Source organism: Anastrepha obliqua, chromosome 3 (assembly GCF_027943255.1).
Source record: "Anastrepha obliqua isolate idAnaObli1 chromosome 3, idAnaObli1_1.0, whole genome shotgun sequence".
In the NCBI taxonomy this organism is placed as follows: domain Eukaryota; kingdom Metazoa; phylum Arthropoda; class Insecta; order Diptera; family Tephritidae; genus Anastrepha; species Anastrepha obliqua.
In genome coordinates, this window is record NC_072894.1 from 17,387,384 (window position 1) to 17,406,301 (window position 18,918).

The 18,918-nt window shown below is 39.2% G+C and overlaps 1 protein-coding gene across 1 annotated transcript in view; it reads left to right on the top strand.

Moving 5' to 3' along the window:
• The first annotated feature begins 1,317 nt into the window (after window positions 1–1,317).
• LOC129241067 (fatty acyl-CoA reductase wat) overlaps window positions 1,318–18,918 on the top strand; it is a 47,423-nt gene continuing 29,822 nt past the window's right edge. Inside the window, exons 1-5 of the mRNA XM_054877217.1 lie at window positions 1,318–1,443; window positions 5,944–6,524; window positions 8,832–8,960; window positions 13,280–13,399; window positions 14,361–14,459. Of these exons, the coding sequence (XP_054733192.1) occupies window positions 1,419–1,443; window positions 5,944–6,524; window positions 8,832–8,960; window positions 13,280–13,399; window positions 14,361–14,459 (954 nt within the window). The 5' untranslated portion in view covers window positions 1,318–1,418. The remainder of the gene's footprint in view (window positions 1,444–5,943; window positions 6,525–8,831; window positions 8,961–13,279; window positions 13,400–14,360; window positions 14,460–18,918) is intronic.

Here is an 18,918-nt window from a genome sequence, read left to right on the forward strand (position 1 = left end):
ATTCAACAGTTCATCCAACATTCAACTTAACAAAATTAATATTTAGTACTAAATCCATTGTTTCTACGGACAACGAATAAACGATTTGGTATGTTTTTAATAATTTTTTGCGTATTATCTGGCCCGATTTTCGCCCATTCCTCCTGTAACCTTTCTTTTCATTCCCTGGTAGCAGCGACTGGTCTCTGTCACGCACGTAGCTGCAGCTCGTCTCGTCTCTCAAGTATACAGGGTTTGATTAAAGAGATTGGTTCCTGTAAGCCTCCTTGAGTAGCCCAATGGTTTCGGTACTCGTTTTGTTTAGCTTTACGCAAAATTTGATCGAGTAACGTTGCTTCAACGATCGCTGCATTTTCGCCACTGCAAAATCCTAACACACTTTTAAAACAGCTTTCACGCGCGGAGCGATGTTGACTGTACCGCTGTTGCCAGCGAACTGGGACCGGTTTCTATTGGAAGGGGAAGGTCCAACGATCAATTTCCCCTACCAGCCGATTCGGTTGATCGCTTGGCAGATGCTCCGCGCGGGAAGGCTCATTACTTTTCAATCAAACCGTGTAGAGCTTAGAACGGATGATTAGGAAGGGATAGCAATAACTGTCGGTCAATTATAGAGCAGCTATTCTCGTAAGATATGGGCTTGAAGCTCAGGGTCATTATCTTCGGTACAGTTTGAAATTAAGTTTATTTATAATATAATTATGACTGTTTCGGATTCCTTTTCAATTTATAAAAATATATTTCCTTATTCATACTCGCTTCTATAAAACCTAAATTGCCGCTTCCTCTGTATAAAATACATCCCGAAACCATTACATGCCCACCGTCGTTTTTTAATGTCGGTTTCAAACCTAGTGATTATAAGTGATGAGTTTTGCTGCAATATGAAAAAACCGAGTATTAATAGTGGGTGGAAATTTGACGTTCTTTTGATGTCACTAAATTCTTACTACTTCTTAATCTACGCACGTTCAAAAGTTTATAGGGAATAGCATAATTGTTCTATGAAGGAAACAAAGTATTTGAAATATTCTAGATAAGGACCGTATCATAAAACCTGAATATTAAAGTTGCTCACTGTAAGCGACCACATAAGGGAATCACTTTCGTTTGTTCACCTGTCCACCTTCATTCAAGGCAGTCAGGCAGTTGAACAAAGAGGGTTGGTAGAAAAACTTTAAATAAATAGATTTTGTAATTGTGGGAAAATTTAAAATAAACACACGCAGTGTTGCTTATTGATTTCAATAAGTAAATCAAATGTACCGCGATTGCTCGTCAGTTTAGTTGAGTCAGTTGTTCATGTGACACAAAACACAAAGGATGTATTAAATTGAAGTTTTTAAGGAATTATTCAGTTACAATAAAAAAAACCGACTGGGTTGCGAAAATAAATTTTTAACAAATTTTAAAACAAAATGTGTAGCTTAGAAGACATTAATGGTGAGTTGGAGGTTGAAGTAGAATATATTTGTCGAAAATACTCCACCGCAATAAAGCAATCGCTCCCAGACTGCATCTGATTTTGATTAACAAATGTAAAATTTTACTAACTTAAAAAAAAGAGGGAAAAAATTAGATTTTACACACTTCGATTCACTTTCGTGCGACTTCATTTGTCGCATATTAAAAAAAAAAACTGGCGCGTGCTGCCAATCTGAACTATGGACTCCTGATTAAAAAGTTTCAGGAATATATTCAGAAAATTCAAAACACAAGTTTATTCCTCAAAAGTGATAGTATCGCCTTCAAAGTACTGCAACGCATTGATGCCAACGTTCGATCCAGCTCTCGAAACATTTCTGGAACTGTATTTTCAGTAAAGCCAGCCCGGCCATTTCCGATTTTACCATCACTTCCTTTCGGCTGTTAAAACACGTTCCAAGTAGTGGTTTTTAGACTCCATCAAATTAAAAAAAAAAACGCAGTGAGCCATATCAGGTGAAGTCAATAGCTGTTGGAATGGTATTCCTTTCGTTATTGGTCGACAATTCACGGAGACTGATGGCACTGTACGACGGTGGGTTAGTGCAAAATCTACGAGTTGTTTTCCCATAATTTTTTTTTTTTTTACGAATTGCTTCACTATGAAAATTACGTGCTTTCTTGTCTTGGTTCATTCGGAGCTCTCGATTCACTCGCCTGGTGTCTGGATTGCGTGTCGTACTTATGAGCCCTCGTTCCGTATGCAGTAATGATGCGTTTGATGAATGCAGGGTCGGATTCGGTCTTGGAAATCATATCTTCGTCGATATCCATGCAATACTTTTTATGAATAAAATTGAGGTCCTTTACGACCAACTTTCCAGCTTTCTCTCTGATGCGGTTATTAATCAAATTTTCTTAAATTTTATTGATGTTTTACCTGAGTTTTCGCTGTCGACGGCCTTCCACTACGTTTCTCATCTTCGTTGGACTCAGGAATACTTCTGCAGCTTTCATACCACTTATCAATGGTTGTTTCTTTAGAGCATCATTACCGAAATACTTTCCCAACATACGAGTATCTAAGGGTTTCGCATCATTGAATTTATTTTTATGCAAAATTTAATACAAACTCGTTGTCACAAATTCAAAACCATTTTTAAAACTGTAAAATATCTAAAGCACGCGCAGAGGTAGATTCAAGACGGAGTAACTTTTAGAAATTTCAAGCAATGGCGGCATAATTTTGATCGAAATGTTAATCAAAGATGTGGCAACCTAACAAAACAAAAAAACAGAACTCAAATCAGTTGACTTAATGAAAGCTCTTTGTCGCAAAATGAAATGAATCGCTTATGGCTTGAACAACGTTCGAAAATATTGAAAACTTATCACTGCTGTGTAGCCCAATTAGCGTCAAAATTATCTTTTCTGAAAGGTCGCATTTTCATTGTTAGCTGCTGGAAACATCATTAAGGTCAAAGGTGAGCGCAAAAGAGGCATTTTGAACGATTTTTCGTAGCCGGAAGTCGTAGGCATGTACCTGAATGCACTTTGGTTTCAGCGGGGTGGCGTGTCATGCCACACAACCCATGCCACAATCGATTTTTGGAGCGTCAAGTTTGGTAATCGTGTCATCAGCCTTCTCAGCGATGTCAATTGGTCACTTCCGTGGTGCGATTTTACGTCGTTAGGCCTTGTTTTTGGGAGTGCCGTCAAGGTACGATGTTAAGCGAACAATTCATTAAAGTTTCAGGTCTTTACGACGAGATAGATTCAAAAACTGTCACCAAGCTCTTGGAATATTTGACTTATAGGTTGCATTACAGCGAAGCCATCCAAGACAGCTGCACGCGCCTACATTTAGTGCTAGAAATAAGGGTAATATTTACTCTTTCGAAAAAATTTATAACAATTAACAAACAAATAAAGAATTAAAAAAAATTCCACTAAATGGATCAGCCTATATGTACGTAAAAAAAACTTATCCTTTCCATCTTTACTTCCGTGCTATAGTCAACGCATTAATTGCATTGTAGCTGCTGATACAAGCAACAACAAAAAAAAAACACGCAGTACACATTACATCAATGGGGCCAGCACGAGAAAGCGGGCAGCCGAGGTAATAGCGTAGACACACGAAATTTAGCGAAATCCTCAACCATCTGGGCGATTCTTCTGTCAGAAAAATGTAAGACACAGATGGCGCTTTAAGCAGGAAGAAGGCGTTGTTCCTAAGCAACGACAGGTGGTCATTCCCATTACTTAGGACTGGTAGCGGCAGGCTAATCACCTACCCTGTCAGAAATCAAATTAAGAAAACAAACGCAAGACAAGCCTTGTCATGGCCCTATGCTCCCGAGAGGAATGAACAAAGAAAAAATAAAAAATATGTATAAGGCTATGTTTATTTGCTGTACAAACCAAGTATGATATATACAGATGAAATTGGTATTATTGGCCTCATCATCTGGGTGGTGGCAACCAGAACACAAACGCAAACCAATGAAAAGAGAGTCAAGAGGCGAACGAAGCAAAGTATAGTACGTTTCTCCTTGTAGGAATTCATCTAGCTCTATTCTTTTCTAACCATTTACTTATCACAATTACTTTGTTTGTGCTGGCAGAGTTTTGAGTGACTTTTTCAAAGAAATAAAAAAACGAAGAAATATCGAACTAGTGTGTTTTCCTAGAGTCCCACGCATCCACTCGTTCTCGGGCCATTAGATTGACGGCTGATCATAAAATCTGCCGCTGTTCGTTGCACAACATCCAGTGCTTTGCGCTTGATTTTGCAGTTTAGCTCCTCTCCCCATATTTCGCTGCCGTACAGGAGTATTGCGTGTGTTGGGGCCATGATCAACCGATGTTCCACCGATCATCGCCCTTAGTCTGCTCTGCATTCCTGTAATCTTCGCTGCTTTAGTAGCCACGTGCCGTATTTGGACCCAGAACTCAAGCCGGCAATTTAGTTCAAGGTCCAGGTATTTTACCGTTTTTTGAGCCACTAGGAATGTGTTGCCAAGTTACATGCTGACCTCGAGTGGCATTTGGTCTCGTGCCATCAGGATTACTTCGGTCTTATGTTCGGCGAGCTCCAGGCCATGGTCCTCCAACCACAATTGCGGCCTTAACATGACTTAGTTCAGCTTGCTCCACGAGATATGTATTTTCAGATTCCAGAGATGCGGGCCGAGAATAGATTCTTGGACTGCGCCAGATATTTTCGCTTTAGTTTTTCGACCATCTGATGTGTCTTACAGAAGCTCACGCACCCCTAGGTAGCTTTGGAGGATCCTTAGCAGGTATGCGGATATTCGAAACCTTTCTCGCAGCACTGTTATTTTGTTTTACCATCGTAAGCTATTAAAACCGTTTCGAACATAAAGCGTTGCCAGAACGATGACGTGCCTCGGATAAGAGCGTCCGCATTGAGCGCGGTCTACGCTCCTTACCACCTCCTATATTCCGCCAAGGGTCAATATTCCGCGTCGAACGCTATGTTGCCTTGCTGACATTCCTTCTGTACTCTCAACAGACTCCGCTAGCCTGCCCTGTATAAGTTTTCCTAGCATTTTTCGACACTGTCCAGCACGCAAGGCGGGCCTTTATCTTTATTGATTAGCGTTAGCTTCTGCCTTTTCTACAGCTTTTCCACAGGAAAATGCTTTGAGCAATGCACGTACTATAAACTTCGAGCATCACATGTCGTCGGATTTCGGCCACAAGTTGGAGAGCTTCAGCTGGAACGCCATCTGGGCCAGGAGCTTTGATCCTTTTGACACTTCTCGCCGAAGTTTTAAGCTCCTTTTCAGTGAAGGCCGGAGGCATATCGTAATTTTGAGAATCTCGGGCCCAGCACATAAATAATATATTTACATTAATATTGTTTAGGCAAAAAGAGAGGTATTATTTTCTGGGTAGACGGCTGTAGTGATCGATATCTCGTAAAGTATCGATCAAACAGTTTAAAGTTTATGCTCGTTGTCAAGGTGGCATTTTTCACTAAAAAAACTCGTTTGTTTCTTCCACGACGTTGTGAATTACAGGGTGTGGGCAATGGAAGCCTATAAAGAGAAAATTCGGTAAATTATACTTATTTTCTTTGATAAAGGCGAAAATGCAAGCCAGGCCACAGAAATTGAGAATGGTGCTGAAACTGTAATAGGTAATTACGTGCAATTTTGGTTTCGTCAATTGCGTTCAGGCATTTTTGGTGTTAAAGAAAATGTCGATAAAGTCTCAAAAATAATTGAAGTTAACCGTGATGTGAGTAGTCGTAGCATCACCCAGGAGCTAAAGATCGAGCATAAAACAGTTTGAAATCACTTGCGCGAAAATTTGGCCTAAAAATAATGGATTTCAGAAGAAGAAGAATGTAAATTCAATTTGTTCCTCGGTTTTTTGCGTGTGATTGCTCAAAATTGCTTGAAAAAAAAATTTATTATGTGAAAAAAAAGTTATACTTAAATAAACTGCCAGTACTTAAATAAATATATTAGTACTTACTGATTTCAGAGAATCCTGTTCGGAAACTGCACACAAACTCAGCAGCCTCAATAATTGAGTCCATCAATGGTGATTGTGCCGGCGGATATGGGCAGGAAAGTGCATACAATGACGTTAATGAAATCAATACACCTACAAATACAATAGTCACAGCCAATAGCATTGACCAAACTGCCAATAAAACTACCAGCGCACACAAAGATACCATGAACAATTATGATAGCAATGCTTCAACAACAGGCGGTGTTACTAAAGCTACAACAACGCCAACAGCTATAAATCCCACTTCAAACAATTCCTTTAGTACCTCAACACAACACTGCAATGAACCAATTGCAGTAAGCACCACATCAATTGCAGCTGGCACCATGGCCACCATCGCAACCGCAAACACAACCGCGAACACAACACCAATTAGTGATTTCTATCGAAACGCTACAATTCTTATCACTGGCGGCACCGGTTTCGTTGGCAAAGTGCTTACACAGAAACTTTTGCGTGCATTCGAGGTGCGTAAAATTTATACGTTAATCCGTTGCAAAGATAATATGAGCGTTGAGCAGCGTTTGGAAAATTTCTTCAAGGAATCGGTGAGTGCGAAGGAATATTTAGCGTATGCGTGTATGAGTTCTTTTAAAAATTTTTACAAATCAACCGACACATTTTTGATTTAGCTAATTTTTTGCGAGTTCGCCATACGGGGTGTGTTCAAAAAGTATCGCGAATTTTGTGTTTTTTCAAAAATTATTTATTTACTCATTAATATATATTTTATCTCCTTCCAAGTAAGCCCTATGCACTTGTGCCATCGTTTTTTCCAATCTTCAAAACACTTCAAAAAATCATTTCTTTTTATCTTGATCAGCTTCTCCTTCGATGCCGTCTTTGTCTCGTCAATCGTAGCGTAGCGTCGTCCTTTCATGGGCCTCTTCAGTTTCGGGAAAAAGAAAAAGTCACAGAGGGCCAGTTCTGGGGAATACGGTGGTTGCGTCATCATTAGTGTATTGTTTTTGGCTAAAAAGTCTCGCGCAAGCAACGATGTGTGAGCAGGGGCGTTATCGTGATGCAAGAGCCAATTTTTGTTCTTCCACAAATCCGGGCGTTTCTGGCGGATCGCTTCGCGCAAATTGCACATAACTTGCAAGTAACCGTTTTACCCTGTGGCAAGAACCCATGATGCACAACGCCCCTGCAATCGAAGAAAACGCTAAGCAAAACTTTTACATGCGACCGAACTTGGCGCGCTTTTATCGGTCTTGATTCGTGCGGCAGCTTCTATTGAGATGATTGAGCTTAGGTTTCCACGTCATAACCAAAAAACCCACGATTCGTCACCAGCTATAACCCTCTGGAGTAAATTTGGGTTGTCGCGGACAAAGTCCAACATCTCATTAGCAATGTTCATGCGATGCTGCTTTTGTTCGAAAATAAGCAGTTTTGGTACGAAATTTGGGGCGACCCGTCTCATGCGTAAATCATTGAAAAAAATCGAATGCACTGTTGTTGAAGTGCTCGGGCGGCCGGCACGCTTTTCGTCGTTTACATCTTCTCGGCCTTCTGAGAGCGTTTTGTACCACCGATAAACGTTACTAAGGTCCAAAATAGCTTCTCCGTATGACACAGTCAACATTCGGAATGTATCCGCGCACTTAATTTCGTTTTTCACACAAAATTTGATACAGGTTCTTTGATCCATCTTTTTGAGTAGCTAAAAATCGAAGACGAGCCGAAACACATTATTAGCGTTGGGTCTGAGCCGTACTTTTGCCATTCATATTTTCTCAAGGGAGAAATGGGCATGACAAACAGGTTTACGGATGGCTCGAAATTGACCAGAAGAGTTGTTGGGTGATTATTCTGCCCACCAAGCTCAAATTTAGGCTTCCAGACCCCTGTAGTGTTTTCCAAGCGGTGGTAGGCGCAATTGAGGAAGCAGTGGATTGGTCCTTTACTTCTGTAATTACTGCAAAGAACGTTAATACCTACTCCGGCAGCCAAGTGGCAACTAGAGCCTTGGGCAGGTTGTTTGCGCGTTCGAAATTAGTCGGAAATCGCCTGACTTTCCTCGTGATGGTATTCGAATAGTTGGAAGCTTCTGAGCTGATGAACCGGCTGGACAGGGGACTCTTGAGAACCTGTGGTCTACTCCTGAAAATATGGGATTCGCAACAACTCATCGAGCGCTGGCCTAGTGCGCAAACGTACAAAGTCGCGAGATCCTTGTGACCACGGGTAGATCGGATGCACTCGAGGGAATTTCAAAAGTTAACAAAGCTGCAGCTCTCGAATTAGGTAAGTATCCTTACCGGACGCTGAATGTTACATGTCCATGGGATTGTTTCAAGTCCTTTCTGCAGAAGTTGTCTGGAGGTCGAGGTGGAATCATCTCAGCACTTTCCTCTCAGCTGCCCTGCTCTTGTTGCGCAAAGCTTTAGATGTATTTGAGGTGTCTTTTTTAATATATTAAAAAATGGGGAAATACAAATTTTGACAATTTACCAACTTTTGGTTTGGAAACTCAGATGTGTCGACCGGAATGGCAAATAATATTTTGTATGAAGCAGTGTTTTGAGCAATTTAGGCAAGATCCGAAGGAAGTTTTGAGTCGAGTTGCCATCGTTGATGAAAGCTTGATTCATCATTACACACCAGAAACTAAGCAATAATCAAAACAACCGATTCCTCCCCGTGAATCTGCTCCAAAGAAGGCGAAGACAGTCCCATCGGCCGGAATTTTTAATTTATGGAGATACTATTTTTACTATAAAAATAGATTAATTGGTCTATCGCGACAAGTCATAGAAGTTTGCAGGAAATGAGATTAAAAATCAAAAATCAGGAATCCCTCAAAAGCTCCATCTCCTACATATGGTTGGTTTGTTTTATTTTTTTTACAGATCTTCGATTCTGTACGTGCCGAGCAGCCTGGGTTATTCCGAAAAGTGCATGCAATGCGTGTGGACTACAGCACCGTTGACCTGGGCATTTCCCCAGAAGACCGTGAAATTTTATGCGAGGAAGTGGAGGTAAGTCGCTATTAGAGCTTTTGGGAATCAGGAATTCCCACAGTCTTTGGTGAAGTGATTTTGCATTACAATAATTTTATAGAGTTTTCTGAGACTAAACATTTTTATGTGATGAATTCTAAGCACCTTAACTGGTTTTCGTTTGGAATTTATATAAGCTGATATTGAGTCTACAATACCACATAGGAAAACAAAAATTCAGATACCCTCACTTTGAAAAACATACACCAATCAACTGATGAAATAATAATACCGCGAGATGATTCGCCTTGGCTTGGGACATTATTTCTATGAATCAAATTAATTTTTGATACAAAAACAATACAGATCACTAGAAAATTACAATCAATATGCTTTTCGCACAAGTAACCAGAACGCCCTAGCACAGCGTTTCTCAAACTGTAGTTCATATCCGAACTGTGAGGTATCCGAAGGTGGCACGCGAAGTTATGTTAGGTTATGGGGGTAGTCGGTCTGTACGTCTAACTCACTTGGATCTTACAGGTCCGTTGTGATACCACTATGCGACACGATACTTCATTTTTTTTTTCGTGGGATTGGTCCCATCCCCTCCTCAGCTAAAGTGGGTCAATTGGCACGATAGCAGATAAAATCAATAAACAAAATAAATGATTGCTGGATTTTAAGAAAAAACCACATCGTTTTTTGTAATTTGTGGCACTATTCCGAATTTCGAAAATAAAACTATGTCATCCTGCTGATAAAATGAAAGTCTGTAGTGATAGCCAGCCTTCCCTAAAGACCTTCGAAATTCCTCGCACCTCTTCAAAAATAACCCAGAAATGTAAGTTGAGGCTGTTCTCCGTTGCAGGGATGCGACACTGCGGTGTTTACCTCAACGAAATTGCTGATTAATTGACCAACAGTAATCCCTTGGAGCGTTCTATGTGACCGGAGCCCATTGTAAGGTCAAATAAAGCGGTTACAATCAGCGCGGTCGGGTACAATCCTAACCACCCAGATCGCACGATCTCATCGTCGTTCAATGGACTCTTTTCTTTTGAGATACCTCAAAAGTAAAACCTATGAAACAAACCCAGTGATCATCTCAGCACTAAACTGAAATATCTTTAATGCCATCGCGAGGCTGATGGCATTCCGGCATCACTTCAGCTTGTCAGTGAGTAGCATTGAGTACAGATCAAATTCCAAGAGCGTATCCGACGTAAAGGCTAAATTTAAAGCAAATAATTTAAAAAAATAAAATCCACCCTTACCTTCATTGTATTGTATACGAGGGCGGTTCAATAAGCACCCGTGTTTGATGATAGAGGGCGTTCTTGGGGGAAGTTGGTGTTAGCGTCGTATGCTGCCATCTATCAAACGATGGAAAAACAAATTTCAGACTGATTGATATGTTAGTTTGGATTTGGCAGCTAATCGAGTAAGACGTGTTTCGTGATTTTTGCTAAGATGGAATAAAAGTGGCATCATTAAGTAATTCGATTTTGGTTTTTGGAGGGGAAAAATGCGAGGAGGTAAAAGCAAAGTTGAATGCTGTCAATGGGGACGCTTCGCCATCTATGACCACAGTTAGTTATGGGTTCAATGAATTTAAACGTGGGCAACCATCCGTTTTTGATGAGCAGCGACCAGGACGCCCGACAGACGGGGTTCCCGAGGAAATCATTCAAAAAGTCTACGACATGATTCTCGCTGATCGACGAACGAAAGTGCGCGAAGTAGCAGAGGCTGTAAGTGTGTCGAACGGAATGGCAATTCATATTTTACATGATAAGTTAGCGATCAAAAAAATTGTCGGCCCGATGGGTGCCACGATTGCTCACAAGCAACAACAAGCGGATGCGGCTGTTAACATTAAAGCAGTGTTTGAAGTAATTTAAGCGAGATCCGAAGGAATTTTTGCATCGGGTTGTCACCGAGTCGAGTCGGGTTGTCACACCAGAAACTAAGCAACAATCAAAATAATGGATTTCTCTCGGGGAGTCTGCTCCAAAGGAGGCGACGGGACTCGGCCGGAAAGGACATGGTGACGATTTTTTGGGATGCGAACGGCGTCATCAACATGGATTTTTTAGAAAAAGGAAGAGCGAACACTGGACAATACTACAGAGAGTTATTAGACCGCTTTGGCAAAAAAGAGTTGTTTTTTCACCACTACAACGCACTAGGACATTCATTCGAAGTTGTCGCGGCGTCTTTTTCTTGCTCCCTAACATGAAGAAATAGCTCGCGGAAAAAAAATTCAGTTCAAAAGAGTAAGTCATCGCCGTGGCAGAGGCATATTTTGGAGAGTTCGACAAATTCTATTTTTGGAGGAGTTAAAAAAATAGCCGGAGCGTTGGGAGAAGTGTATCTCTCTAAAAGGGGACTATATTGAAAAATATTTTTTTTTTGTAAATGGTGTCTTCATTTCTAACACGGGTACTTATTGAACCTTCCTCATATATATGTGACAGGGGGTCAAATTCAGGGTCCGCACCATACTCAGATTTACTAAACTTTTGAGCTCAGTAGTTAGAATAGAGGCTTTCTCAAAAGATGGGCTTTTCAGGTTTCACTATTTTTTTTTTAAATATTCAAAATACGGCTCATAGGAATTATATGGGAAAAATTACGCCATTTGTTGTTTACAGCCAAATAGTTGATTCAAGAATGCCTTATTGTTGAGAACATCGAGATATCGATGTTGAAGGTTGTTCAGCAACACTTTGCGCTACAGCAGAAATGTTCTCAACTGGGCATCCAGATTCTAGTTTGCCAGTCCCTTTTCTATAATCGGCAGAACCAGTTTCTTGAACTGAATTGAAAAATCACGAATTTTGCGATACGTTTCTCTTAACCCTTTCGACCTGACATTCGCACAACAATCCTGGTATAAAATTGTTTATCGAAGTTAGTTAATTAGGTGATGTAAGAGGGTGGCGCGGTGGGTGATGGTAAACTGTTGTACCATTCGCGATCTTATGTGGTACAAATAAGTACCAGCCGTCCTGTAAAACGATCTTTAGAAATAAGAAATAATATACAAAAAAATTTATATTTTATTTTATATATAATTTTTTTTTTTTCTATTTATATTTTTTTAATTGTTATATTATTCAAGAAAATATTAGTGAAAAATATCTTTATACATAAAATTCACGTATGGTAAGGTGCGAAGCATGTTTTGCAAAGCGGTACTTAGCACTCTTTACATATCGTCTTAGTGCGATTCTGAATTTTTTGAGAACTGCAATTGGTACCAAGACGTCGAGTAGTAGCATCAACAGGAAGGTGTATTGCCTTGCGTTTGGCAATTTGTGGTGTTCGTCCAGGTTTTGACCGACGAACGGCTGTAGTTTGTAAGTCGTGCTGGATCAATGCCTCAGCTAAAGTAACTAAAAACGATTTGAATGGTATCTTTTGAGGTCGTTATAAATAACTCAAGCGTTCACTGCAATCATCATTATCAGACGGTAAAAAACTTTCTTTCCTATCGTATTCATAAAGCCCAGACATCTGATCAGCCAAGTCGACTCCTCCCATGATCTCATTATAAAATTTTATTTGACTGGGACATTGCATTAGAATTTTTTCTCCTGTTTTCAACGTTTTTGTAAGATTAGTCACGTGACAATTACTCAATACCAATACTTCTTTCGCGTCGCACCTGATCTATACTTGAATGTCTTGGTATGTGGTTTGATATTGTACAGTTCCGAAGTCCATAAACAGTTTTTTTTGGTACAAAATTTTCATCACGAGTATTCCAAGTAATATTTATTTTCGATGCGCCAGGGTTCGAAACGACGTCATCAATGTCGCTTTCAGTATCATCGTTACCTCTGTTAGAGCTCAAGACACCGCCAGGTAAGAATCTCTCGACAGCATCCTATTTCTCCTCGTCTACTGAATCTTCGCTTCGATGTAGCGCAATCACTTGGAAGAAAATTGTCGGAGCTTCCCCTTCGAGAAGTCTTCTGAGTCGCTGGTATTATCAGCTTCGTCTTCCAGGATTTTTCCGATATCTTCACGGACTTAACGGAACTTATCAGTATGTATTTAGAAAAGAGTAGAGATGATCAGGTGAATAGCATAAACCAGCAGAAATTCACTGAATCATTATTGTGACATTTAATCTTAAAGTGGTACACATGTGCACCATTTGGGTCGAAAGGGTTAAAGGTCGACCATTTTTAAAATAAGTTTTAATAATTTTAAGACGTTGTTCTATCACGTAAAATTCTGCATCGGTCTACTTGACGAATGCCAAAGATGACTCGAAAAAAAGATGCCGTCTGGGTATTATTAACTACTGACATCTATTATTCAGTTATTTCATTCACTATTTTCAGATAATATTCAATGTTGTGGCCTCGGTAAAATTCAACGAAAAGCTAAGAGATGCAATCGATATCAATGTTTTAGGTACCAAAAAGATTCTTGACCTGTCGATGGAAATGAAAAAACTCAAGGTATTGTTATTTTTTTGTTGGCCGCGTCAATTCTTTTTTCATTTCACTTTACTTTAAAATTTAATTAAACTGCATTTTCGCAAATTAAGTTCAATAATTTCTTCCATTTAAATTAGAAACACAAAAACAAATTTACAAATATTTTTCACATGGAATTCATTATGGAGTTGTTTGTATTTTTTTTTAAACTGTCATATGAAGGCTATACAAAAAATTAGCGGCAGCTAACATATTTACATGTATTTATGCACATTTACATACAGTCGGCGCCACATATTGATAAGTTTTGAATATTTTTTATATATTTTGTAATTTTAATTATTTTTCTTATAAAAATATAGTCCATAATTCAACAATAATCGCATAAAGCAAAATATCGAATTTAGCATAAAATTTGTAAAAATTCGGCAAAACGTCCTAAAAATTTCCAATTTTTGGTCAGAATTTTTTAAAAAAATTTTTTAAATGTTTAGAAAAATTTTGTGTACACAATTTTGTGGATTAATAAATTTCATTCTAAAAAAGTGCAAATTTGAAGTAGAGTAAAAATAGTACTGATTTTTGAGAACAATTTTCGGACGCGGTCTTGTGCATTTTCTCCATTTAACGCCTGCTCCATATTTTTTTATATGGAAGAAAACACCCAGCACCGTCAGCAGAAAAAATTATCAAAAATCAACGCGATTTTTGAACCACCTGAAACTTGCACTTTATTGGATCAAAATTCAATGATCTCTAAAATTGCATACCGAAAATGTTTCTAAAAATTCTGAGTAAAAAGTTGTGATGAAAATTTGCCGAATTCTTACGAATTTTGTACTAAGTACCAAACTTTGCTTCTTCATGTTGTAGTATGGATTTTCACAAAATAAAAAAAAAAAATTTAAATTATAAAAAAAATTGTCAAAAATTATTTGTAAACTATATTTTGACGCTAACGGTATATATTTTTTCTTTGCAGTCACTCGTGCACATTTCAACACTTTACTGCAATTGCAATCGGAAATTCATCAAAGAGCGCGTATATGAGAACGACATTGGATATGAAAAAATTATGCAGGTATCACAAAAAAAAAAACAAAATTGGGGTTATATGGGCGAAAGGGGACTACATATTTTTCCTAATAACACGCGCTCTACACAAAAAATCATGAGAATTCAATAATTTTAAATCAGAAAAATAAATTTAATGCGTACATCGTTTTTTGGGCGTTTGGCCGCGCTCCTTCTACACTTTGTGACCTGCGTTTTGATGCTATTCTACCAATAGAAAAATCTGTAGTTGTATGTCGTTTCCAAATGGCAGTTGGTTTTTCATGAGCAGCTTTTTCATAGTAGACACACACTCGGGCATTTATCATTGTCTGCCGAGGCGTGACTGCTAAAGAAAAAATCTTTTTTCTATCATATGATATTTCATGCCCTCACTAGGTTGCTAACCCTTGCTGCTAACCAACAGTTAGTCACGCACAAAGCCATTGAGCTAGGACGGCCGAAAAATGAAACATCATTTTGTAAATTCCAATCTTCAAATTGCACAGCTAAACATTCTTTTCCACGCATCAATAATTGTGATTGCATTGGGTATTAAAGGTATACGGCGCGTGCCGGATTATAATAAAAAAATAATTTAATTGATAAAATTTTCATATGCAAATAAGTATAATACTAACGTTTCATGTTGCAGGTGTACGCGCCATAAATAAATTGATTTGTCTAATTAAAGCTGGTTCTTCGTGGAAAAGAATTAAAGGAAAAAATTAATTTGCATAAAATAAAAAAAACAATAAAAAATTGCTTTGGTATTAGAGGAAATTAGTCTAAAATTTGAAAAAGCGGGTTTTTGCATACTGCGTTTTATTTCAAAAAACAGTTAAAATGGCAAATAAAAACTTGTCGAAATAGGCATTAGGAATTCATACATATGGGTGTACATTTAACTTTTTGATACATGGATTAAAATCTCCAAAAAAAATTTTTTTATTTTTTACTTGTATTGGAAATTCAAAGTTCGGGCTAGCACAAATACAGCCAGACTGCGCCCAAGTTCGAGTTAATATCTTAAATTCAAATAAAAATACATATTTTGAATGGAAACTGTGATTTTTCTTATTGAGCATACCAGCACATCAGAATAAAAGCAAGACCCCCGCGATTTGTGAAGAAAGAACCTCCGGGCCTCGTCGAGCGACAAACTTTCGAATAGGACGAAGTGTAAACATTAAAAAATAAATATAATAAATTCTCAAAAAATTATAATTTCTATATTTCAAATTATACTTTTTCGACAAACAACACAAGCACATTTGGGGAAAAATAAAAAAATAATGAAAATAAACAATTTTATAAATTGAAACGCGGTGTTAAAACCATATTTTTATTCAGTTAAGATCCACCTGCCCGTCCATACGCCCGTTTGCCAAACCATAATCGGGAATGTTTTTTCCAACATACTTGCATTGTTCATAAAAACCTCGACGTGGTTACTCCAGTAGATTCCCCAAAGGCCTTTGCGATTTTACTTTCCGTTGCATGCTAAAATTTTTAAATCACATTTTTTTATTCATGCGCCCGTTACTAAGGCTCGACTACTTCAGGCCCGCCATTAGATGCTCTGGTTAGTATACCACCACTTGATGTTTTCATTCAAGGAGAGGCCTTGATAGCCATCTGCAGGCTGAAACACAATGGGAATTCACTAACGATTCTCTCAGTGCCCCTTGACTGCATGCCATCAGCAGTCGTACTTGAAAAGAGATACAGTGTGGTGCTGCCAGAGGCTCAATTGTGGTCAAACTCAGAAAATGAGCCCGGCAAACACTGTTCTCGCATTTTCACGGATGGCTCCAGGACCGAGCACGTTTCCGACTCTGGTGCCTACGTGGAATCCAGTGGAACAAAAGTACACTTTGCTCTAGGAATGCACGCACCTGTGTTTCAAGCGGAGATGTATGCTATTGAAGAAGTGATGAACTTTGTTGTGGACAACAGATGGAGACGTAGATCTGAATGTGTCTGCAGTGGCAGCAAAGTTGGGCTCATGGTCTTAAACAGCCCTCCAACCACTTCAAAGGTAGTTGAGTCCTGTAAATTCAGGCTGAATTATGTCGGTAGACATAATATCACATGATCCTAAAATGGTTCCCATGACAAGTGGGTAACGATGTCTGTGAGTCCTTAGCTAGGATGGGCTCTTACTCCCAATTCTTTGAGCAGGAGCCCATTCTGCCACACCCTTCTGCAGGCATCAAAGCCACGGCTAGCAAACGGGTTACTTTAATCCACAAGTGAGGCTGAGAGAAGCTGCAGATGGACAAAACTGATGTTATCTGTTATGTTCGGCCGACTGTCGCAGATTCTCCCGTCGTCAAACAAAAGGGACTATAGGCAGCTGATTTGACGAACCACTTTCTATGGGCGAGGCCATAGAAAAGGTAGGCATCTCAGACAGTGCACTCCACTTAGCTTGTGAAGAGGAGGATGAGAGAGCGGACCACTTGCTGTGCGTCTGCCCCGCCTTCACTCGATTCAGGTTTGAGGTCTTTGGTACTGATGTGTCAAGAAGCGACCTCCTTGGCTCGACAAAATCTACTGAGATCTTCGGAGTACAATGGACATAAAGTTGTCTGAATGCTGTACTTGCTAGTCTGTCCCCACAAAAAAAATGCTTAATGAAAGTGAAATTAATAGCATTTTTAATAGTATCGATCTAGATTTTATCCCTCCAAAAACTTTACTTTTATCTAAATTGGAGTCAGATTACTTTTAAGTCTTATCTTTAAATATTATGTTTAAGTCATTTTGTAGCTCTAGTCTACTCTAAGTCTAACTCCAGAACTGTGGTGTTGGAGCAGATATAAAGCATATCCTTATAGATTTAGAACAGAAAAATCTGTGCGTCTTCTTCATACTTGAATTGTTTTCCAGGCGGAAGTATTGGCAATAGGTGAAGTTTTTAAGTTTCTAAACGCAGACTTGCGCCTTAAGGATCATATCGCTATTCATTCGGATGGCCAAGCTGCAATCTTGGAACTGGTTGCGGCTATAACAACCTCAAAACTGTTGGTAGACAGCAGAAATAGCCTTACCACTTTGAGCGTAAACCTTAACGTTACGTTACGGTTTACAAAATTTACTGGTGGAGAAGAAGGAAACTATCTTTCTATTCTTCTGTGAATGCCCTGCTGGAATATAATAAATCAAGGCGAGAATGTTCACCTTGGGTAAGACGATTTGTGAAAACCTCGAAGAGCCGGTCGGCATATACAGTCTGTCAAAAAAGTACCGAGAATTGTTCAATAACACGCAAAATACTTTTTTAATCATCAAAGTTTATTTTGTCGCCTTCAAAGTAGGCTCCATTCGAAGCAATACACATATTCCAATGATTAGTCCAGTCATCAAAGCACCTTTGAAATGCGTTTGAAGAGATCGTCTTCAGCTCTCTGGGCGAACTCCCCTTAATGGCCTCTATCGACTCAAAGCGGTGTCCGCGGAGTGGCAATTTAGCGTTAGTCACAGAGGACTAAATCCGGTGAATGAGATGATTGTTTGATGATATTTGTCGAGGGTTTGCTCAAAAAAGTGCTCATAATATGAGTCTTGTGAGACGGTGCTTTATCATGGTGCAAGATTCATGAGTTTTTTTTCCACAAATTGGACCGTGCCCTAGGCACATTCTCTCTCAAACGTCGCATAACTTCCAAATAATATTCTTTATTTACCGTAGAACCATTTGGAACAAGTTCCGAGTGCACAACACCATGATAATCAAAGGAAACGAATAGCATGACTTTCACTTTTGCCCGACTTTGAGATGCTTTTCTGGGTTTCGGCTCAAGTGGATAACGCCAATCAGCCGCCTGTTGACTGGTTTGCATATCACACTCAAATACCCACGTCTCATCACCTGTTATGATGCGCTGGATAAACGTTGGATCCGAATTCACTTACTCAATCATGTCTTCAGCCACCTTCTTCCGATGAATTTTTTGAAAGAAATTCAACTCTCTTGGAACGAGTCGAGCAGCCACGCGTCTCATGCCTAATTGATGGTGTAAAATGTTGCGAATTGATTCGTGAGACACGTTAAGGTCACGAGTTACCTCCCTCAAACTTAAATGATGGTTTTCCAGCACCATTTCCTTGACTTTGTCGCCGTTTTCACCCGTTGAAGACGTTGAAGACTTTGATGGGCGACCAGATGGGGGAAAATCTTCCACGACTTCTCGGCCCTCTGCAGAAGCCTTATACCACTCATAGAGCCGTGGTTTTGATAAAGCACTTTCACTATAGGCTTTCTGCACTATTTTCCACCATTCGACACACGAAATCCCGTACAAAACACAAAATTTAACACAAATTCTTTGTTGGAAATTTTTATCCATAGTGAAAATCGCAGAGCACACGTGCGGTTGACTGATAGAATTAAATACCAAAAACAGGCTAATTGACAGATCACGCAGAGTTTGATGCACTATAAAGGACAGTTGTACCAACACTCCACCAAAAAAGAAAAT